Raw genomic sequence first — 23,998 nt, forward strand, 5'->3', positions numbered from 1 at the left:
CATCCTCCACCTCGTACGCTCAGGATGCAATCACCCGTGCCCTCACGGCACGTGCGGTAGCGCGTGCTCGGTTATCGTCGTCGCAGACAGCACAGAAGTCTCTTTATGACCGTCGACATAGAGATGCCGTTTTTTCTGCGGAATCTCTTGTTCTCCTGTGGCTCCCATCTCAACGTGTTGGCCTCTGCGAGAAACTACTATCGCGATATGCTGGGCCCTACCGAGTCATTCGTCAGGTCACACCTGTGACCTACGAGATTGCCGCTACCACAAACTCATCAGCTGCTGCTCCCAGAACGGAAGTGGTCCACGTTTCTCGTCTCAAGCCCTACAACGCCGACTTGCTCATTTAACAGGCACCGAGACGGTGCCTTACGGGCCGGGGTGATGATACGTGTATGGAGCTGTCGCACCGACACAGCTGAATTGGCACCCAAATGAAGAAGACGACAACGTGGTTGTAGTGGGTTGGACTCTGAAGCTTCTCCCGTTGGCCTGCTCGACTGTGCGCTCTCTAAGCCGTTAGCAAGACCAGCTCTCGGTGAATAAATCTTTCCCGTAACAATATGCAGCGATTGAAATAGCAACAGAACAGACACTATCGGCTTTCTGCGATACATATATCTGCTTCTCAGCTGCGATTGTTTCTGAACGACAACTGATAGTTTCATCAAAACACGAATCGGTTGCGTGCACGGGACTCTGATCATCTCCTGGTTTGTTGCGTGCAGCGCAGCGCCTGGCCATGCGTCACTGCCTAGTGGCCCACCATATCAGGCATGCGGACTTGCTTTGTGGATTGCCCGTCCCCACTTCACTCCAGACTGAGCACAGATGAGCAGAGTATGGTGTTTAGTTAGCAAGGGGTTAACACAACTCCAACAACCGAAGTGCGCTGCAATAATCTATACTCCTAGCTCAAGTGCAAAACTTCTAGGGCTAGCGAGATTTCTTGCAGTACAGTAATACCTCGTTAACTCGAAGTTGTAAAAAGCAAAACAAATTTCGACATAAGCGGATTTTCGAGATCGCCGGGGAAATCGCCAAGAAATCGCCAGGAAAAATCTAGCGCTTTTTTTTGCAAAATAACTACTACTTACTGGCTCTTCAGCAGCAGTTTCTAATGTTTCTTCTTGTGGAGGTTTAAAAGAGAAAAAAAAAATATGATACAAGAGACATTAACCAGCTAGATTTTGCAGTACTGCCATTTTATTTAGCGAAGAAAAACTCTCTAATGCTCATCTGCTTTGTGGTCGTGCTCGGGCCTAGAAGGGGGTCCTCTAGGTGCTTCACGGATCACATCAGACGATCTTCCCGCCGCTGCACTCCATCAGCAATGCTGTGTTGATGGGAAGGTTGACTGCTCAGCCACATCATCAATGCTGCTTCAACGTCTGGAATCTTCGAGCCACGAACCTGCTTCCACTGGCTGCAGAAACTCTGCTGATATTCATAGAGCACCTTCTGCTTGTTCCTCAGCACCGTCAAAAGCATAGACAAAAGGATGCCATACTCCTGCGCGATGGTTGATTTCGTTGGGCCTCCTTTCTCCACTTCCTTAATGAGGGCAACCTTCTTTTCTAGCGTTCGCGACTCGCACTGCTTTTGTGACGCCATGCTTGCCGCACTCACGCTAAGTCACCGCTCCTCGAAGTCAGCATCAAATCCGTACCGTGTGCGTCGCGCAGATTAGACAGAATGGAAATTACACTTTAGAAAAACAACGAGCACTGCCAAACAAACTAGAAAAACTACGCGACTACGCCAAGCGTGGGGCAAAGGGCGAGGCCTGCTGCGTGGGAGTCGCACACAGAGGAAGGAAAGATAGGAGAGGGCATGCCCAGCCGGCGCGCTACGTGAAAAGTGTGGAGGAAATGACATCATGGCAGCCATATTCACTGGGCACAATGGCGGCGTTTCTATGGTTACGTGTTGCGCCGTGGGGCTGAACGAGCAGCCGTGGCTGGCGGGGGCATGTGTGCCTCCCCAGGTCTCGTGCTGAGCCGTGGCGGACAATATCCGTGCTCTGCGCCGCGTTATTGGTTACGCAGTGGTATCCTGGCAGGTACTGTACTCATGGCAACGTTTACTAAACATTTCGTCCACCACGGGGCCTGAACAGTGCGTGGAATGAGCACATGTCCATGTGTCCTGCTGCGGATGACGCGGATGAAGCATTTGAAGCGTTCTGCGAAATTGCGTTGGGCACCATGACGAAGCGGAACAACGACGAACGCCTTGCAGGTCAGTGACGGTTGGGCAGTGCTCCTGCTTGTGACAACAGACGACGCTGTTGAGCCCAGCAAGACGCAATGAGGACCATTTATACATACGTAGTTTCGTGTTTTGTGTGTACAGTAACAGTTTGCATGTGCGTATTAAAACACCTTTTCTGTTCTGCTTCGTATGCTCTCCCCCAGCATTCCATGTAATCTCAGTGTAACAGCAACTGCGTTCAAGTGTCACTTGCATTGTGCTCAAAGTCAACCACGGTCGCAGAATGCTGATGCCGGTGAGTTTCATGCGGAACACAGACAGAGTAGCCGGACGCTGCGTTGGCCGCGCGGCGGAATGCAACCATAGAAGGCACACGACCGATCGTGTTGTCTGTACAGTTGCTGATTTAATGATGTCAAAACACTCACCATTCTCAGTGCATCTTGTAGTGACGTGCCCGGGTAGCGCGGACGCCGCTAGCCGAGCCAAAAGTGGGCGTGAAGCCTGCGAAGAATGACCCGACAACGCGTAGTTCACAAACAGCAAAAAGCCCCGTTTAATGCCCACCGATGCCTTTTATACAGAGTGGGGGCGCCACCTCTCAGTTACTAGAAGCAACAGGTGGCGTCCTCTACATCCCTCCTTCCGGAGCTCTCAAACACAAGTGTTCCAAAAGAGCACCACCAAGAAACAGTCCTTGCAGCAGTCTCACAAATTCAGTCTCCGAGGTGGCACCACGCGCCGGCTGTACTGTGTGTAACCGTGACCTGGCAATCCTGCAGCAGGTGCAGGAGCTGGAGTGTCCGATGCGTTACCGGTTGCTTCCCGCTGTGGTCCAGGAGACGGCGCCGATGTCGGGGCCACAGGGTTGGGGATTCCCGTCTCACCTGAGGGGGCTGACTGAGGATTGCTGCAGGGGACAAGGTGTCTGCGGTTTCTCACTAGTATGCCACTGGGCGTCTGGACGATGTACGAGCGGGGTCTCTGAGCCGGGCTTAGGACCGTCGCCCTTGCCCGCGTGTCACGCACCCAGACTTCCTCCCCATCGTCAAGAGCACGAAGGTAATGCGCTGCGTGTCGGTTATTGTAGTCTCTCTGTTGTCTTCGTCTCTGGGCGGCATCTCTGTCATTGAATTCTTTCACCTGGGGCCAATCTGGAACAAGGCTTTGAGCCGTGGCTGGCACACGAGTTCGCAGAGAGCGTCCCATGAGCAGTTGGGCCGGGCTGTAGCCAGACACACCGGGAGTGTTACGGTATGCGAGCAGAGCCAGAAACGGGTCTGTGGCCTTCAGAAACAACTCCTTGATTGTGCGAACCATGCGCTCTGCTTCGCCGTTCGACTGTGGGTAGCGTGTACTGCTCGTGACATGCGTGAAACCGTATGTCTTCCCTAAGTCCTCAAAAGCTTTGCAGGAAAACTGTGGCCCATTGTCGCTGACAACAGTCACCGGGATGCCGTGTCGGGCAAATGTGCTCTTGATCGCAGAAATAACGGCTCCCGCAGAAGTGGACCGGAGTGTGAGGACCTCAGGGTACCGAGAACGGTAGTCGACAACCACCAGGAACTCTTGATTAGCAAAATGAAACAAGTCAATGGCCACCCTTTCCCACGGAGCTGATGGTGTCTCGGTCGCAATCATGGGCTCACAGCGTTGAACGCGTATAGAAGCACATGCTGGGCAGTTCTCTACGGCTGCTTTAACCTGGCTGTTGAGACCGGGCCACCACACAGAGCCTCGAGCCACCGCCAAGCACCGATTGACGCCTTGGTGACCATCGTGCAGCAGGTTCACGATGTCTCTGTGTAGTGCTGCGGGCACAACTAGGCATCCGCCCATGAACAGCATGTTCTCGCATACAGTGAAGCATGTTCTCGCAAACAGTAACGCGTCATGTTGAGCGGCAGACGGTCTCGTCGAGGCCACCCTTTCATGCAGTATGCTTTCAGCATTGAGCACTCGCCGTCTGAAGTTTGGTGAGACCTGAAGTCTTCAAGACGTACGGCCAGGGTTGAAGGAAGGGCTGCCACGACCAGAGACACAAAAATTTCGGTGCTGTCCTCTTCAAACGTGGAAGAGCCTTCGGGATCCCTAGAGAGGGTGTCTGCCGTGGCCAGATACTTTCCTGGAACATACTTGACTGTGAACTGATATCGCATGAGCCTTATGCGAAATCTTTGGATGCGAGGGGGCATGAGGTCCAGATCGGCGGAACCAATTACCTGACGAGCGGCTGATGGTCGGTTTCAACGACAAAGCTGAGTCCACGCAGGAATTCTTCAAACCTCTCGATAGCCCAAGAGGCACCAAGCGCTTCTTTCTCAATCTGACTGTACCGCTGCTCAGCAGTAGTCAGTGCTCTTGACGCGAATGCGACAGCCCGTTGCTCTCCCGTCCGTTGCTCCTGCAAGAGAACCGCGCCTAGCCCAAACGAACTGGCATCTGCCGACACAAGGGTGGGTAGCTCTGGATTGTAGCTGGCCATACAAGCATTAGATGCCACCATTCCCTTCAATGTCCCGAAAGCGGTTGCTTGCGCATGGTCCCAGGTCCAGACCGCGTTCTTGTTCAACAGGAGCCGTATCGGTGTAGTGACGGCAGGCAGGTTCGGTAAAAATCTTCCAATGTCAGCATGCCCAGGAAACGACAGACGCCATGCATATCTGTCGGCGGCTTCATGTTCAGAATAGCAGATACCTTGTCAGGGTCAGCCGAGATGCCACTGGCGCTTACCACTACACCAAGGAACTTGACGGAAGATACCCCGAAGGAGCATTTCGAGGCATTCAACGTAATGCCCGCTTGTTCTAACTTGCGAAGGACTGCTTGGAGTCTGCTGTCGTGCTCGGAACGGCTCCTGCCGATTACTAGAATGTCATCTACCATGTTCACACACCCTTCCAGGCCCTCTAGAATCCGAGACATTTGGCGCTGAAATACTTCGGGAGCGGACGTGATGCCGAAGGGCAGGCGGCGGTAGCAGTAGCGCCCGAACGGTGTTATGAAGGTAGTCAGCTCCTGACAGCTTTCCGATAGCCTTACTTGATGAAACCCCGATTTTGCAACAAGTTTCGAGAAGACCGCGGCATTACCAAGACGGCCAAGCACCTGGTCCACTGTGGGCATAAGGTGTCTCTCCCAAAGAACTACTTGGTTCAACCTCGTGAGGTCAACACAAATTCTGTATTCGCCATCGGCTTTGGGTACCAGCACAATACCAGCACACCACAGAGTTGGCACTGTGACTCGCCGGATGACCCCGTCCCTTTCCATGGCATCTAAGTCCTTCTTGACTACGCCTTCGAGGGGAATAGGGATGCGCCTAGGAACGCTGAGAGAAAATGGAATCGCTCCCGGCTTGATAGGAATGTGGTATTCTTCAGGCATCTCGCCAAGGCCTGAGAACAGCGAAGCTGCGGCCTTGTCTGACGTTGGGGGCCTATTCGGAGCTTCCGCATCTTCCACAGTGTCAACAAACTGGACGACTCCCAGGTCCACTACCGCCGAGTACCCCAGCAGAGGAGAGTCAATGTCTGGTACAACGTACAACGTTTTGCATACCGACCGGCCTCGCCACGACAGGGTAGCAGGAAACATCCCAAGCAACCTTAGGCGGCAGCGGCCCGGCCCCATCAACCGTTCATTATCGGGTTTGTCAAGGTCTACTGGGCAGCCGGCGAAGCTCAGAGGTACGACCGAAACGTCCGCCCAGTATCCACTTTGAATTGAAGGGGGCGTCTGTTGACATGAACAACAACGTGCCGGCGTTCTGTATGCGAGGCATCCACGGCGCAGAGCTGGATTTGTCTTAAACGCCTAGTATTATTCGAGCATCAAACCGCCGCGAAGTGTCTCTTCTTGCGACATTGGTTGCATGTGGCCCACCGTGCTGGGCACTCAGATCGCGGATGAGGGGCGTGGCCGCAAAAATCGCATGCCGACTTCGTGCCGGCGCGGTACTCAGGAGGCCGACAGACGTTACTTTTACTTCGGGCAGCTTCGCATGCTGGGGCGTCGGCCATTCGGTACTGGTTGTTCGCAACGGCGTCGACGTTCAGTGCGTCTGGTGCAAAGCCTGTCCCCTGACGCCGCAATTTCTCATTTTCAGCGTCTTCGTACTGACGCGCTTGGATGAGCGCCTCGTCCAGTGTAAGCGTTGGATTGTGGCAGAGCTGGTCGGTCTCGGCGGAGGTGGCGGCTGGGTTATCCTGCATGTTGCACAGTTGTCACAGGATCCCACTTCTGATACCATGTAGTGACGTGCCCGGGTAGCGCGGACGCCGCTAGCCGGGCCAAAAGTGGGCGTGAAGCATGCGAAGAATGACCTGACAACGCGTAGTTCACAAACAGCAAAAAGCCCCGTTTAATGCCCACCGATGCCTTTTATACAGAGTGGGGGTGCCACCTCTCAGTTACTAGGAGCAAGAGGTGGCGTCCTCTACACATCTAGCGCGCATTCTCTTCTACTTGCTTCATTGTCGGTGTGCTGTTACTCGCTGTTAATACTTGGACGAAATGATTTCGTCGAAAGTGTCGCGCTGGCCCAGAGTGTTGAGCCCCGTTACATTAGTTTCGGATCATCAGGACACGCACGCTGCGCAGCTGACGTGCTTTCTGAGCCGGAGAGAGAGTCGTGCCTTCTGCTTTACATTCGGATGTAAACAAGGGAGGTGAATTTGCCCAATCAATATGGCCGACTTCCGGCTTCATTGCGGCTTCACAACGAGTGATGTCAGGGCCTCTCCTAACTTTCCTTTCTCCGTGGAGTCGCATGACATGCCACAAGGTTGCTCGAGAAAGTTGATATGCCACTAAGCTCAGACATTACATTTGAAGAAAGTATCGACGTAGGGGTAAGTGCGGCTAAATAAAAAATAAAAAGCAAATATTTGACTGATTTCAGGCGTAGCAGCATGACGCACATCTTGTGTAATGGTCCGGTGGCGGAATTTTCATTCCACTCCCACTCAAGATTTTGAGATGTCCGCAATCTGATCCAGAAATACTTTGAGATAAAGGGAAAAAAATACATGGGACGTAACGGAGAAGGTTCGGTGCCGCGAAAAATTTCAACTTAGCCAATTTTTCAAGATATGCAAATTTGAGTAAACAAATTATTACTGTCCTGTATGATGGTGTCATACGTCTCCAAGAGTCCTTGCTTATTCGACAGTCGGGAGAGAAGTTTCCAAAGTCGTGTCTTGTCAAGTTTGAGTTTACGAGGTATTACTATAGATATGTTTGCATAAAAAATAGTTCCAAGTTTTTACCACTCCGAATATACTTTTCTTTTCCTTTCAGGCATAGTATTAAATGACCATCCTTTGTATCACACGCACATGCACACACATGCACACACATATGCGTAAGTGCACTTGTGGGTGGTGTGTCTGGTAAGCTCAATGGAACTGAGTGTTTAGTTTTGGAAACCATTCAATTTCTTTTTTTTTTTTTTTGCAAGAAATAATTTTCAGTGACGATGTTCTTTGATCCTAAAAAGCTGCTCCAAAACTAACTTGCGTTACTCCAAAACACATCTTTCGGTGCTCTGAACCTGCTCAAAAACTCCATTTTTGTTGTGTCAAAGGTGCTCCACAACAACATATTACTGCTCCCTGAGCTGCTCCAAAACACTGTAGTCCACTTCCACCCATGCAAGTCTCAAAACCGCAATATGATTGTGAGAGACGCGGTAGTGGAAGGCTCTGGAAAGTTCTATTATCTGTTGTTATTTAACTTGCACTGACATCGCACAGTGCACGAGCCTCTACACCATTTTGCCTGCACCGAAATGCGGCTGCGGTGGCCGGGATCAAACCCGCGACCTTCGAGTCTGCAGCCAAGCACTCTAGAGCTGCTGATCCATCGTGGTTGACTATACTCAAAGACGTTAACAAGTAGTCACATCATGCCTGTATAGTGTTAAGATCTCTTTGCAAGTTGGAACAATAGCAAACGTAAAGTACATGGTGATGGACTCTTTGCAAGTTGGAACAATAGCAAACGTAAAGTACATGGTGATGGAGTATGCAATGAGCAGTGAAAAGTCTAATCTTACGGTTATTGCTATGTGATAGGTTGTTGATATCAACAAAAAAAAAGGAGGGGGCCTAGTACAGTACAGTAGCTTGTGGAGCAAACACAAAAGGGGAGAGACTTGCAGGAGTTAACAACAACAAGCTGCCTGTGATCAGTTAAGAATTCGGGAGTCCATGAACATTGACGGGTCTTAGATAAGGCATCAAACTTTAAGCCGTCAGTGGTCGTGTGAAGTTTTCTTGAATACTTTTTCACAGTAAAAAAATATTGTCTTTATTGCATATCTGGCCTGACCTCGGTGGGCTAGCATATTGGTGTACTGCGTAAATAAATGAACAAAAAAAAAAAGAGCCCCATCCGGAAACTGTCTTCAGCTAGTCCTCCAACATGCAGCCATTTTCTCGAGAGTTCCTGGGGAGCGTTTTTTGAAAACGACCAATAGCGACAGCTTCCTGCTGTCAGCTGTAGCTGCCGACCACACCGCTCATCACCACCTTTCAGCACCCATTGTCCTTGCACATGTGCAGCATGTTGAAGTTAGGAGTCATCTCATTGATGTTTATAATCTGAGAGACTGCTTGATGGATTTGAGTGGTGGAACTCTTGTACTTCAAGTTCTCAGTCTGCCAATAACGTTTGGCATATCATGTGCCTTGCAAAGCAGGAACAATTTCGGCACATTTATCTCATTGTCTTTGATAGCACAAGCTAAAATGACGTGATGTGTGGCCTGCATGTGGTTTTCAATCAGGACTCTGCTTTTACACAGCAGCCTATTAACATAGTTGAGAACTTCATTCTCCACAAGACAAAACTTGCCTTATTTCAGCTGTCTACATGTGTGGTGATCCTTTTCTGTAGTGTAAAGTTTTTGTTTTTCCCAGTAGTTCGCGCACAAAGTGAATGTGTGCTCAAATGCCGTTCAGCTGCTCGGTTCCCATGCTGCAACACTTACTTGAAAGAGCTTGAGCCTAACACCGACCATATAGTTAGCATATTGGCCTGTCGTAGCTTACACACCAGTTGCACTAGGTATTCTTTGCAAAGCACTCAGCAAAGATATGCAATGTAGTTGTGCCTGCATTGTTTGGTTCTTTCTTTGTACACTTCTGGGCTTGCAAGATGCTTGCAGGGTCAACATTTGGGCCCACCTGACCTGTTAAGTAAATAAATGTTCAAATCATCCAGGGGGCTTATTTAAGGATAAAAATAATTTTAATTTAAGTGTAGGCCCATATAAGTTATGTGTTAGGATGTTCAGCTGGGTGTGATGGTTCGAAATAGACAGCTAACCAGTGCATTAACGGGATTGAACAGTGGGTAACTTGTTTTGCTACTTGATGACATTGTACCGCCAAAGAGAGTGCCAGTAATGTTTTGTGCTGTTTCTGTGTGTGATTCTAGCTGCATTTTCCAGCTGTCAGGAGAGGCTGTCAACAAGAGCCACATTTCTAACATACGCTTATGAAATAAACATCCCATGTGTTCACTATGTGTGCTTTTGAGGAGGCAGTTCACTGATGATTGATTTCCTGTCATAGTATGCTGCCCACAATCGTGCCTGGAACCTGTTTGGACTGGCAGTGAATCTGAGCCCTGTAATGCGGCAGAACCGTTTCTGCTTGCGCCAGGTGTACAAGCAACCACACAGTGTGCCCCTTGGCTTGCTCAACGGCCACAATGCCCTGGTGTCAGGCACCTACAAACATGCCTTAGGTAAGTAAGGTGTCTTTACAGTTACGTAGTTCACATGTTTATTTTTAATTACATGTGTGGAAAAAACTGAAGTCTTTCCTGCCTCCATATTCACAGCACGACACAACACCACAGAAAGGCCCACAAGACATGCGTAGCACTGTGAGTTTTGTGTGCCTTCTCTGTGAAGCTGTCTAGTGCTGTAAATATGAAAGCCAATTTGCTGAATGCATTGGTTTGTGGTCTTTTCTCTGTAATAATCAATAATTAGCCCCTTCCACTGCTGAGTAACTCTATTGATGATTACTTTTATATGTGTTTTAATAATCAGCAAAATGTTCATAAGCAAACGAGATCTGAGTTTTCTTTACCTGCAAATGTGAGCTGCACTGCACGATGTTGTCGAAAAATTCTCAGCCCTCTAAGCGCTTGATGCGAAGTGTTACCTTCTAAAAAGAATGCAAGTGATCACTATTTGGTACCATGAACACCTTTCAACTGGATTTAGTAGTGCACTTTTCACAGTATAATTAACTTGTACTCTAGGCCCCATAGAAAGCTTATAAAAAATTATCTACCATGTCTAATGTGCTACACTTTAACTTTTAAGATTTAAGAGCTTGACTCTATGCCCACAATTGCAGGTGCTGCTGTTTTTAGTGTACCACAGTTGTTCGCTTCCTGCATGGTGTACTACTGATTTGAGCATCCCAAATTTCATGTCCAGAGAGCATGCTAGACATGAAACTTGTGCACAGAAAGGCAAGCAGCATTAAAGTCACTGTACAACAGCAAGCATTGTTATCAGTCATGGATTAACTGTAGCTCTTTGAAAAGAAGCCCATCATTCACTATAGTGGTGTGAAGGTGGTTGAAGAAAATTGAGCTAGTTCCATTCTGTGAAGACAGTTGGACAGTGAAGCTGTAAATGCACTAGTGTAGGGGACTAAAGCAGCTTGCTCTCACTTGGACCACCACTTTGTTTTATTTATTTCATTATCTTCCCCCTCCTCTAGATTGCTTGACTGGTAAAGTAACAACAGCATGCGTCTGTGAGCCTGCTGATGGCGGCAGGTATCTGTCAGTGGCAAGACGCAACTAAAACACAGAAAATGCTGTCTGCACTGTTGCTATAGCAACCGACGTAGAACGCGACGTTGGCCTCGACCACATGTCCCATTTTTTCAACCGCAAAATACGTATGCCTTCCCGGCATTAGTCGCTGCCATGTGGTAGTCGCATTCGCTGTATAGGATCTGATTTCTCGCAAAGTGCTAGTTACTACGGGCATAGAGTTTCCTAACTATACCTCAGAGGGAACTCTTGTGCTAGTGTCTATGGGAGCTGCTACGTGTGGCGCTTTAGCGAGCACGGGAATGATGGGTAGTACAGGGATTTGTTTAATTTTCGTACTTCTGGCTCCGCGTGTATTCGTGTGGCTTAAAGCTGTTTTTTCATGGAAAAAAAATCAGCAAATTTTCAGCGGTTGCGCTTCATCACCTTAATCTTTTAGGCTTACCATTTTCAATTTGGGTCACGAAGTTTAAAAGGGTTTGTTCTTTCTTTTGAAACAAAACCATAACACAGCAATAAACGAAGCATCAAGTGCGATTCGTCACCCGCAAGTACGAAGACTAGGCAAATTCGTGTACTACCCATCATTTTCATGATCGTTGAATGGTCGCTGCATTATAGTCTCCTCTAGTTAAATTTAGGAAACTCTATGGCTACAGGAACGCGTTTCTGTCTCGGAGTTGCGTCATTCTGTCGATGGGTACCCATTGCTGTCAGCGACACGACTGGCGCTTGGCATTGCTACTTTATCTGGTCGATTGCGTTTCGAAAGTGTCTTCATCTAAAGATCTTGCATTATTGGGTATACTTAGCTCCTCTGTAAAAACTAAAGCTAATTTTATGGCTAGTGGTTCGGGCGAGGCATCTAAATACTAAAGTGCAGTGCACTTGAATGGCCTGAGCTGTCATCTCACATCATCCACTGTCATGTGTATTTTTTTTATGTACAACGTACTGCAGACCCAGTAAAAGTCCAAGGAGGCAGGACAGAAGAGAGCAGTGTAAACAGATATAAAAAGAAAAGGGAACAAACACTAAGATTGAACAATTCATAGCACAGTTAATAAACAAGATGTAAAATATCGCTAAAAAATAAACTAGCTGAGGTCGGAAATACAAACAATATTGTAAATACCCATCTCATGTCATTGCCTGGCCATGTGTAGTAAGTATAGGAAAGATGCAGGATAAAAAAGTAAGGACCAGAAGGCCAGCGCTCGTGTTGTCCCTCTTTGCCTTCCGATCCTCGCCTTCTGTTCGCTTTTCTTCCAGCACTTTCGTGCTTCCACTGCAACCCTTATTATAATGCAATTTGCCCAATTTGCCCAAATAGCCGGCATTTCCTTTAAGGACGGAAAGTCTCGGGGCAAAGCATGACAACAATTTGTATTATAGCAGGGGAGGGCCGGAGGAGGAAGGTACGAAGGTGAGGGAAAGAAGGGGAGGGTAAAGTATAGCATAGTTATGTGTAGTGTAGTATTTGTCATGTGCACAAAGGCAGTTGTAAGCTCTTAAAGGTAAAAATCTTTAATTTGTCCAAAATTCTAGCCGCGTAACGGGAAGTCAAATTGCCGCAAGCAATGCACACTGTACACTGATATTGGTGCACAGTGCGTAAAATGATCATCATTTGGACATCAAGCTCATGCCTCGGGCTTTCCAGCCTTATCACTGGTGGTCGTGCAAGTCTGGAATAAGCTTTAGCGTACGCATCCAGTGCGCAACCTTAAAGGGACACTTAAGTCAACCATTAAGTCGGCGTTGATTGTTGAAATGGTGGTCCAGAAACCTTGTAGTGTTACTTTTGTACCAAGGGAGGACCTATTTTGAAATAGTCACGTTTTAGTGGTCCGCATAAGGTTAGCGCACTTCAAGTTACCCGCCTCAAGAAGCGGACTGACCGGTCCGTCTCACGTCACTGTTGCCGTGCACAGTGTTGCCTGGCTTTACTGCGCTAGTAGCAGCACACCGAAAGCAGGGAGAGACACAGCAGCAAAAACTGCCATTAATCAATTTCCCTCTATTGGCTCAGAGATTGTAGACGCTTTTGTTTCAACTTCGCCCGCTAGATGGCACCACCTGTCCCGTGTAACCACGCGAAAATTGAATTTTTGAACCTCTCACGCAATTCTCCATAGTAACGTCCAGCGCTTCTTTTTTCCATGAATCCAACAGAAAAGAACAAGTAGCATTTTATAGCATCTCTTGATGCACGGAAAGTTCTTTATTTAGTGCAGTCAGATCAATTACTAGTGATTAATTGTAGTCGGTCCGTCTAATGTCATCGGGATCATTTTGAAAATGTCCTACTGCGGCGCTTGTGTTCTTGTGCATTTACCTTAATTTATCGGTAAGTAGGGCACTGTTGTTGATAATAGTGTCGTTTTAGTTGTTGTCATGCATTGAGCTTCCCCGCAGGGGCGCCTGCGCAAGCAGGCGTTTGGTGTGTAGCGACACCATGGACCCGAGCTGACAGGGGAGTTTCGACTCCCTCCCACGCCTAGCCGTGCGTGGCTTTGCCGTGTCCGGGAAAAGGGGATCCTGGGGGTTGAGCCAATGCTGGGTGATTGGACCTTTAAGGCCCCCCAGTGGCGGCAACACATCCCTTTGGTCTCGGCTTCACGTAGATGGCACCCCTGGGCTGACCCAACCAGGGGAAACCGGCAGTGGCCTTTTCCTGTCTCTCCCTCTCTTCATCTTCGCCTTTCCCTCTTACTTCCAATATTTCCTGTTCTCTCCTCTCTTCAATTTACTTCTGTTTTTCCTGGCGTCAAGGGTTAACCTTGTGTGGCTATCCAAACTAGGGTAAACTATATTGGGTTATAGTAACTGCGTACTGCTGGTGTTGCGCAGACATGCCCACATGCTCTGCCACGTCCCCTTGTTGGACTCCGTGATGGGTGGTAGGCGCCGTTATCGAAAAATCCACATTTTCCCATGGGATCCTCGACCCCGCCTCTAACTGATCGCGCCTCGAAAAGGGTACACACCGGCGCAACTTCCCTACTTTGGCCCAAAAACAGAGAAACTTTCCAAAAATACTATGTCCTCCACTGCGAACAATCATCTACAAAAGCTAGAGCAATCTCATCCTTGTGGCCAAGTGCTTGAGAGAGACCATTGGAACCAGTTATAAGGCCACAAAGATGGTTAGTGGAGATCTGCTTCTCGAATTAAAGACAAGGAAAAGTACAATAAACTCTTGCACCTTGTAGCCTTTGGTAACATTCCCGTCTCTGTGAGCGCGCACTGTACCATGAATACAGTGAAGGGCGTGGTATCGGACGAAGACTTGATGACACTGAGTGAAGAAGAGCTCCTTGATGGATGGAAGGACCAAGGTGTAATACATGTCCAGCGCATCAAAATCAGACGTAACAACAACGAAATAGCAACAAAGCACTTGATACTCACCTTCAACTCAATCACTTTACCTGAGACTCTTGAAACTGGCTATATAAAACTCCATGTCCGACCCTTCATTCAAACCCGAGGCGTTGTTTCAATTGCCAGCGATTTGGTCATGCATCCCAGAGCTGCCGAGGAAAGCTGATGTGTGCTAAGTGTGGCACAACTGGCCACAGTGCTGATGAATGTAGTCATGACGAGGTCCTCTGTGCTAACTGCGAAGGTAGTCACCCCGCATACTCCAGAGTGTGCCCAGCCTGGAAAAGAGAAAAAGAAATAATAACTATAAAAGTTAAGGAAAATATCACATTCAGGGAAGCAAGACAATGGATATCGTTATCATTGGCACTAAAAACACCTTTTGCCGAAGTGGTGCAACGAGGGGCGGCACCACAAAGGCCCTTGGCAGTTGCCTGGACCGCGCCTAGCGTGCCGAGGCCAATGCAACAAGCCCCTACGGCGGGAGCAGCCAGCGCTGCCCTGCCCACGTTCAGCCTGTTCACACCAGTGACCTCTACAAGCTCTGCCAGCAGCCAGGGCAATCACGAGGCCAAGGGGGCTTCATCGACCCCCAGCTCGGTGGGGACAAAGACTTCGTCGATCGAGGCGAAGTCTAAGCGACGCACAGATCTCTCTGTAGAAAGGGCATCCAGTGCCTCGCAAGAGGCTATGGACACCAGTTCAAGCCAAACGGCGCAGGAAGCGCCGAAGGAGCGGCGAGCTTCTCTCGACCGCCCCAAAAAGGACAAAACGCCGATTACAGGGCCTGACAAAGGCCCTGTAAAATGAGCTAAATCTCCGTCTTCTCTGCACACAGCACTTTTTCTCTTTTTTTTTCCACTATGGACAAAATCATGCAGTCGAACGTAAGGGGATTACTTAGAAATTTAGATGACGTCCAAGAACTTATGAGTAAGTTTAACGCAAAAGTGCTATGTGTGCAAGAAACGCACTTAACTCCTAAGCACAAGGACTTCCTACGGCAATATATTATTTTCCGAAAAGACCGGGAGGATGCTGTCGTACCATCTGGCGGTGTGGCCATTATAGCTGATCAAAGTATAGCATGCCAGCACTTGAAGCTCCAAACGGCCCTTGAGGCAGTGGCCATTCGAGCTGTACTTTTCAATAAACTCATTACCATATGTTCTGTGTACATACCACCGCATCAACAGCTACACAGACGTGATCTAGAATCATTAATAGATGAACTCCCAGAGCCGTTTCTGGTTCTAGGTGATTTTAATACACACAATGTCATGTGGGGCGATGCTCACTGTGATGCGCGAGGACGTCTCATTGAGCAGCTCCTTTTCTCTTCTAGTTTGTCTTTTAAATATGAAGGAGCCTACGTATTTTAGCCTTGCAAACAACATGTACTCCTCCATAGATCTTAGCATTTCATCACCGTCCCTTTTACCTGTTTTTAAGTGGAACGTTCTTAAAGACACTTATGGGAGTGACCACTTCCCAATCATTCTGAGTGCGCCGAACAAAGATCAACTACCCCCGCAAGTTCCTCGATGGAAGATTGACTCAGCTGATTGGGAAGGGTATAGAACTCTTACACACATGACATGGACTGAGCTGTCTGCCCTGACCATAGATGATGCAGTCACGTATTTTACAGCTTTTATACTTAATGCCGCAACTAAATGTATTGCCAAAATGAGCGGCATGTCTTCAAAACGGCGAGTCCCGTGGTGGAACGACGCATGCAGGAAAGCACGGACCACTCAGAACAAAGCATGGTTGTTGCTTCGCGATTCCCCTACAGTAGAAAACCTGGAAAATTTCAAGCGGGTCAAATCGCAGGCAAGGAGAACGCGTCGACAAGCTAGACGAGAGAGCTGGACAAAGTTTACATCGAGTATCAACTCATACACAGATGAGGGAAAAGTGTGGAATAAGGTAAAGAAAATTAAGGGCCAATAAACGTATTCCCTTCCACTAGTAAATAGCCTCGGGGAAAGTTTGGAGGATCAAGCCAACTTTCTTGGCACACATTTCGAACACATATCGAGCTCCTCACACTACTCCGAATCCTTCCTGAATTACAAGGTACGAATAGAAAAACAAAAGTTAGAAAGAAAATTTGCAAGAAATGAGGCATATAATGCACCATTCTGCTTAGCAGAACTGCAAACAGCACTCAGCTGCTGTAATACATCTACCCCAGGTTCTGACAACGTAATGTACGCGATGCTGAAGGAACTACTCTCCGAAACTAAAGAAACCCTCCTCTCTCTTTATAATCGCTTATGGTTTTCAGGTGTGATCCAATCCTCCTGGAAGGAGGCTGTTATAATTCCAATTTTGAAACAGGTAAAGGATCCCTCTACTGTATCAAGTTCCAGACCTATAGTGTTAACAAGGTGCCTCGGCAAACTATTTGAAAAAATGATTAATTGCTGGTTACTTCACTACTTAGAAACAAACAAATTGCTCGATCCATACCAGTGCGGGTTTAGAGAGGGCCGGTCTACCAGCGACCATCTTATATATTCAAATCTGGTGATAATACTCAGCCTAATAAGCACAGACCAATCTCTTTGACGTCCATATGTTGCAAACTTCTCGAACATATCCTATTCACAAATATAATGGCTTATCTTAATTTAAATAACTTGCTCCTAAACAACCAACACGGTTTTCGTCAAAATTTCTCATGTCAATCGCAACTTTTCGAAGTAGTTACTGACCTTCATTCCGCGCTTAACTCTTCCCGTCATGTCGATGCCATATTTATTGATTTCTCAAAGGCATTTAATAGGGTCCCCTACAAATGTTTAGAACTAAAAATTCGCAATCTGAAGCTTGAAAACAATACAACACAATGGATACTGCAATTTCTTACTAACCGCTCCCAATCTGTAAAGCTAAATAGCTACATCTCGAACCCTACTAGCGTTTTATCCGGTGTTCCCCAAGGCTCGGTTCTTGGTCCTCTTTTGTTCTTAATTTACATTAATGACATAGCATGTAACATAAGTTTGCAAATTTGGCTATTTGCAGACGACTGCGTTATTTACAAAGAAATAACTTGCCCTACCGATAATATCATTTTACAATCTGACCTCGATAGGCTGGCCGAGTGGTGCGACACGTGGCAGATGGAAATTAATATAGGGAAAACTAAGCAATTGGAATTTAGTTCTGCTCTAATCCCTTTGCATAAGTCATACACCATGAATGACATTCGAATTGATTCAGTACAATCCTTTAAATATCTTGGGGTATTTTTCACAGCCAATCTAAACTGGACCACTCACGTTGAACATATCACTACTAAAGCAATAAAAAAACTTGGAATCCTCAAAAAACGATTATACCTTGCCAACAAAGAAACCAGACTGCATGCATACGTTTCCCTGATAAGACCATCGCTGGAATATGCTTCAATAATATGGCACCCTCACACTGAAAATTTAACTTACCTGGTTGAATCAGTTCAAAACAAAGCTGTGCGCTTCATAACGTCGTCATACTCACCGTATGAATGCGCAAGTTTCATACTGAAATAGCTTAATCTGCCCTCCCTTGCCACGCCCCGTAAACTTGCAAGGCTATCTAATTTTCACTCGCTCTTCCACAGCAACTCCCAGTTTGCGCGCAAGCATATCCTCCCGCCATCACACATTTCAGCCCGTGTTGATCACCCTAACAAAGTTAATCCCATCTTCCCGAGAATAAAAACATACCAAAACTCGCCCTTAGCCCTGTCAATAACCAACTGGAATTCTTTGCCAGCTGATGTAGCCACTCTAACAGAATCATCATCCTTTCTGAAAGCGGTAAAAGTGTTCTTAGAAGTTCCAATCGATTAATGCAGTTATGCGGTGGTGTTGTTTATGTGAATTACTTGAATATTTTGTGTGTGTTATTCGCGCCTACACTTGTTACCTGGAGCCTATTGTATTTTGTTAACGTACCTTTTCTTCTGCTGAGTTTATATATATGTTTTTTATTATCCTTATCACCACTGTTGTGTGTACTCTTTTTTTAAATTTTTTTTTCATTTAAGCTTTATATAATGATGCTTTTGAATATTTAATGTATTTTACACTTGTTGAAAATCTTCCTAATCCCCCCCTATGTAATGCCCTTCAGGGTCCTTAGGGTATGTAAATAAATAAATAAATAAATAAATAAAATAAATTAATAAGTATGTATCGAGGCACACATACGTGAGGCTTTTGTTTATAATCAGTTTTTCTTATCTGTGTTCCTCGACATGGAGAAGGCGTACGATACTACGGGGAGGTTTGGAATATTGAGAGACCTCTCACACATAGGTATACACGGTAATATGTTCAGTGTCATTGAAAGCTATCTGTCTGATCGTACATTCCGCGTTAGAGTGAGCAATGTTCTGTCCCGAACTTTTGTACAGGAAACCGGAGTGCCACAGGGTGGGGTGCTCATCTGTACGCTCTTTATTATAAAAACGAATTCTCTCCGTCTGTACATCCCACGTAATATCTTTTATTCAACATACGTCGACGATGTACAGATAGGTTTTCAATCGTGTTCTCTTGGGATCTGTGAGCGACAGGTTCAGCTCGCCCTTAACAAGGTATCCAAATGGGCTGATGAAAACGGGTTCAAACTGAACCCACAGAAAAGCACCTGTGTCCTTTTTTTACGAAAAAGAGGCTTGCACCCTGATCCTGAACTGGTCGTTAAGGGTGAGCGTCTACCCGTAAACACAGAACATAAGTTCCTAGATAGAATTCTAGATGCGAAGTTAACCTTTATACCGCACATAAAACATCTTAAAAATAAATGCTTGAAAACAATGAGTATCCTAAAGGTGCTGTCACGAACAACGTGGGGCAGCGACAGAAAGTGCCTCATGAATCTGTATAGAAGCCTCATACGCTCACGTTTTGAGTATGGGGCAATAGAGTATCACTCTGCGACGCCAAGCGCTCTGAAAATGTTGGACCCTGTTCATCATCAAGGCATCCGCCTGTCCACAGGCGCCTTTAGAACAAGCCCAGTTGAAATCCTTTATGTAGAATCGGACGAGTGGTCACTCGATCTGCAGAGAACATATTCTTCCTTCATATATTTCCTTAAAGTAAGTGCGAACAGTGAGCAACCCGCATATTCCACCATCAACGACCTGTCCAGCTCTCAACTTTTTTGCAATCGGCCCGCAGTGGCACGCCCTTTCTGGCAGGTTATAGACTGTGACACATCTTTCGTAGCTGTCACAAAGCATGCCTCCCCCATACACATTCAAATGTATTTCTTAGAGCTGAAACATAAATATGACTGTCCAGAATATTATACTGATGCATCCAAGTCCCATACTGGCGTGTCCTATGCGGCAGTCGGCCCATCCTTCTAGGATGCCGGCGTTCTGTCCACCAGCACAAGCGTTTTTACAGCCGAGGCTTACGCGTTATTCATAGGCGTTAAACACATCAAAGAATTGAATACGCCAAGAGTAGTTATATACACAGACTCTCTGAGTGTCGTAAAAGTGTTGAAAAATCTAAAAAAACACAGAAACCCTATAATTATACCCCTCTATTCAATACTCTGCGTGGCCTATGCTTCCAAGCAACATATCGTCGTGTGCTGGGTGCCAGGACACCGCGAGATCGAAGGAAATGTGTTGGCCGACCAGCTCGCCACGCCAATTACCGGAAGCACTGCCAACTCTTCAGTTGCTGTCCCTATAATAGACCTAAAACCAAACATACGGAAAAAGCTCAGGTTTTACTGGCAGAAGTTATGGGATCTACAAACTCATAACAAGTTACACTTGATTAAACCATACCTCGGTAACTGGCCACCCATGTCGAAAACGCGCCGTACAGAGGTCAGTCTCTGTCGGCTTAGAATAAGACACACACACAGCACGGACACACACCTTTTGTCCGGTGGTGACCCACCCAGCTGTCACAGATGTGGCCTTCCATTTACAGTACTCCACATACTCCTTGAATGCTCTGAGCTAGAGGCTTCCAGGAAAAAACATTTTCCACTAGCGTACAAGGAACACATACCCCTTCACCCAGCTATGTTTATTGGTCGCGAACCTCTTTTTAAATATAATGCATTGAATGCATTCTTAAAGGAAGTAAATACTTTCCATGTTATCTACTCAAGTGATCGGTAGCACGGCCTCTGAAAGGAGGCTGCTGCTACGGATGCTACATCCAAAAAGAGCACCTGTCTCCCGGCCCTTGGGACCAAGGGCGCTGGCGAGAAATCGGTGCTAATGTAACGCTCGTATTTTATGATGTCATGATAACTTAAGACTAATTCTCACCAGGCATGCTTCACTTCACTTTCATGATTTTAATAAATATATGTCTTATGCACCTTTAGAGCGCAGAATTTTAGGCCCTTTTACAGCCATTTACCATAACCATTGCTCTCATCCGATATCATTTCCTGGCTCTCTTTGGCCATCAATGGCCCTTGCGCCATTAAACAACATATATAATCATCATCATTATGCATTGAGCTTTCACTCTGACGTAAATTGTTATTTGACTTTAGTGTCCCTTTAACAAAATGATCTACTACAAACGTGAAGCTTCTTGAACACTTAGGGGCAACTTGTGCCAAGTATTGCCCACAGTCTTTGTGGGTTTAAACCGAGCACATAAAAATATAGTTAAACCTGCTTATAATGAACCTCCATATAACCAATTTCTCGATAATAAAGTTTTTACAATCCCCATCATTAGTTTATAGAAGCACATGTATTTGCGATTTCTATGTAACAAGGTAACAGTGGGTAACATCCTTGATGTAACCAATTTTCGCCACCGGCAATATAGGAATATTGCCTTGAACTTCGTCATTTTAATGTGAGCATGCATCTTCCGCAGTTGCCCTGCCGCCGACGAAGCGTGAAGCGGCGTGGGCACGCACGGCACGCTGGTGATTCCGACAACTCCCAGGCGACAGCGAGCGCTCATTACTGTGCGTGGGTGTGCGCGAAATGGGCAGGCGGGCCTGTGCCCTATGAGCCGGCAGTGCCACTGTTCTTTTCACCGCAGACGCATGCCCGGATGTGCCCTCACCCCCCCTCCAAGCCAACAACAACAAAAAAAATACTTTTGCATTGGCAGAGCCACGCTTTTAGTTAGCGTCACATATGTGGGGCCGCGCTGCATATGGAGGGTGCTTTACAAAATAGTTTTCTGCGGTGTTCGTGTCGTTCCCTCTTCGTTTTAAGTATTGTGCATGCTTGCATGGTTTCACTGCGCACGCATGGGGTGGCTCCCGACGACAATCACCTTAATTTGTTTTCTCTTTTCCTTAAAAAAAAAAATGCTGCCAACTGTGCTGTCACTACCGAGGGGATGTCAGATTAGGTGCTGATGGAAACTCTCTGAGATCACGGTGACGAGGACAGATCTCCGAAGGTCAACTTATGATGTGCTTCCGTCTTGCGTCATGAGTTCACAGGATTATAGCCCTCGCGATTAGCCGATTAGCTGTGGCAGCAACACGACGGCACGTTGAATGCAATGAATGCGATAACAACAAATTAAATACAAAGTAAGACTCGTAGCCAACTCTAATGAATCTGATATCGTGGAAATCCTACAACAAGCTAGTGTAAGCAATTAAATATGGCCACTCCAGGGAGAAGTGCTCTTTTCGCACAATCTCTTTGCGTTGAAAGCGCATTGACACATGCCGAGATAGCACGCGCGCCAGCGATCGCTACCGTCTTTTGAAATCAAAGTTCACCGTTGCTACTCTAGCGACCCCCCCCCCCCCCCTTCTCCGCATTTCAACACAGGAGCCAGGTTTTCTTTTTGTTTGAGTATTCGTCTGCAGTTCTAACATGCGGTGGTGGTGTGTGCGTTATGCGCTCTCCAGCCGATGGAAATGGGCCGACTCACTTGATCTCTGCTTCAGCAGCACTCGTGTGCTTTTACCCGCTTGTAAAAGTTATGATGTGTGGGGACATGTTATCAATTTGAACTTGTTATAGAACATGGAATTGTCGGCAAAAACTTATCGAGAGTGTTCATATAAATGCTATTACAATAATAATGCAGTTTATTATTGCTAAATAAGTGTTTTGGGTAAGCTCTGCCTTCAGTTTTCGTTTCCTTTATTCTGTGTGTTCATTGTATGAATTTTCGTAACGAACCTGCATATTATAATGATTTTTTTCAGGAATTTATCCATTTCGCAAGTATATCCAGGTGTAACTGTAATGCGCATGGCAATGCCATCTCTGAAAAAGCATCGTCCCAGTGCTTAAAACAACATGGTAAGAAAACACATGCAACAAAAAACTACAATAAAGCAAGAAAGTAAATTAAACCAGAAGGAGAAGCGAGAGAGTACAATAAAAAGTACAGTCCTCAGGTTCACTGACGTGGGTGAAACGGCTTTTTGTAATGCCATTTGAGATGACCTCGTAGTCTAGAGCACCTAAACGTCAAAGCGCCTTGTGAGACCCAAAGTATCATAGAAAGAGTTTTGTCTACGTTGTCGTATCGATGTCCAGACCCACGCACGGTTGCCAGGCTAGCATCGTCAAAGGTTCTGGCGACGGCTGTCGATCTTTTTCTGACACAGGATATGCAAACGGGGGAATTGTCGGACTTCTTCGGCATGCTGTAGGTAGGAGGCAATGTGGATGTTTTTTTCATTGGTGACATTTGCTAACATGGCATCAAGCGTCATTGCCGAGCTTTGTTCGTAGACCAACTTGTATGGTTGTTCGTAGACCAACATATCGTACCTTGTATGGCCATGATGTATACAAAGCTCACGTATGGAAAGATTGCATCATCTTATGCTTGACGTTGACGTACATGGCCTGCATATCGGCAATGGTCTTATTGAGACATTTAGTGAGGCCATTGGTCTAGGGGTGGTAGGCAATAGTCTGGTGGTGGCTTGTTTGGTTGCATCTGAAGATTGGCTGTGTTAACCTTGTTTAGCCCGGGATCCGAGAAACGAGGTAGACTTCCGGCAAGTGTAAATCAAAAAACTTTATTCCCTCTCCTCAAATCCCAAATATGCACTCGGTGGACTGTAGCACATCCTTGTGGCCACATGCTTCAAGGCACACTGGCAGTGCCCTCTACATTCCTCCTTTTCACTCTTTATAGGGCAGGTCCTTACAAGTTCCGAGCACAGGGGCGGCCTCACTATACGACCACTGCGTGTGGGTGTGACAGTTTTCTGTGGGGTTACTGCTGGTTGCACGAGTTCTTGCAAAGCTTCAGGTTGCAAATTCTCGGAAGGGCATGGCAGAGAAGCTGCTAGTTGAGCTGGACTCGTTTCTGTCAAATGAGGCACCAGGTGTCAACTATTACGCTGCAGGACAGATGCCTCTGGGGGTCTGAACAACATAGACCCGTGGAAGCTAGGCCTGTGAAAGCTTTTCACCACTGCAGCATGTGTTGGTGACGCACACAAAGTCGCCAGGATTTGAAGGGGTCAGTTTGCTTGAAGCCCGACGGCCGTTGTAGCTCTTCACTTGCTGCACCCTGTAACCCGTATTCTTTTTCCTAAGACTCGTATGACATGGTAATGATAGCCAGGACTGGTTGTTCCAATACTTGTG

General features: G+C 46.9%; 1 protein-coding gene across 2 annotated transcripts in view; it reads left to right on the forward strand.

Annotated features, from left to right (window-relative positions):
• Window positions 1–23,998, forward strand: part of LOC119168498 (general transcription factor 3C polypeptide 3) — a 223,399-nt gene that overhangs the window by 194,781 nt on the left and 4,620 nt on the right. For both annotated transcript variants that reach the window (XM_037419903.2, XM_037419907.2), the window contains exon 18: window positions 9,798–9,972. In XM_037419903.2, the coding sequence (XP_037275800.2) occupies window positions 9,798–9,972 (175 nt within the window). The remainder of the gene's footprint in view (window positions 1–9,797; window positions 9,973–23,998) is intronic.

The sequence above is a fragment of the Rhipicephalus microplus genome, chromosome 3 (assembly GCF_043290135.1).
Source record: "Rhipicephalus microplus isolate Deutch F79 chromosome 3, USDA_Rmic, whole genome shotgun sequence".
NCBI lineage: Eukaryota > Metazoa > Arthropoda > Arachnida > Ixodida > Ixodidae > Rhipicephalus > Rhipicephalus microplus.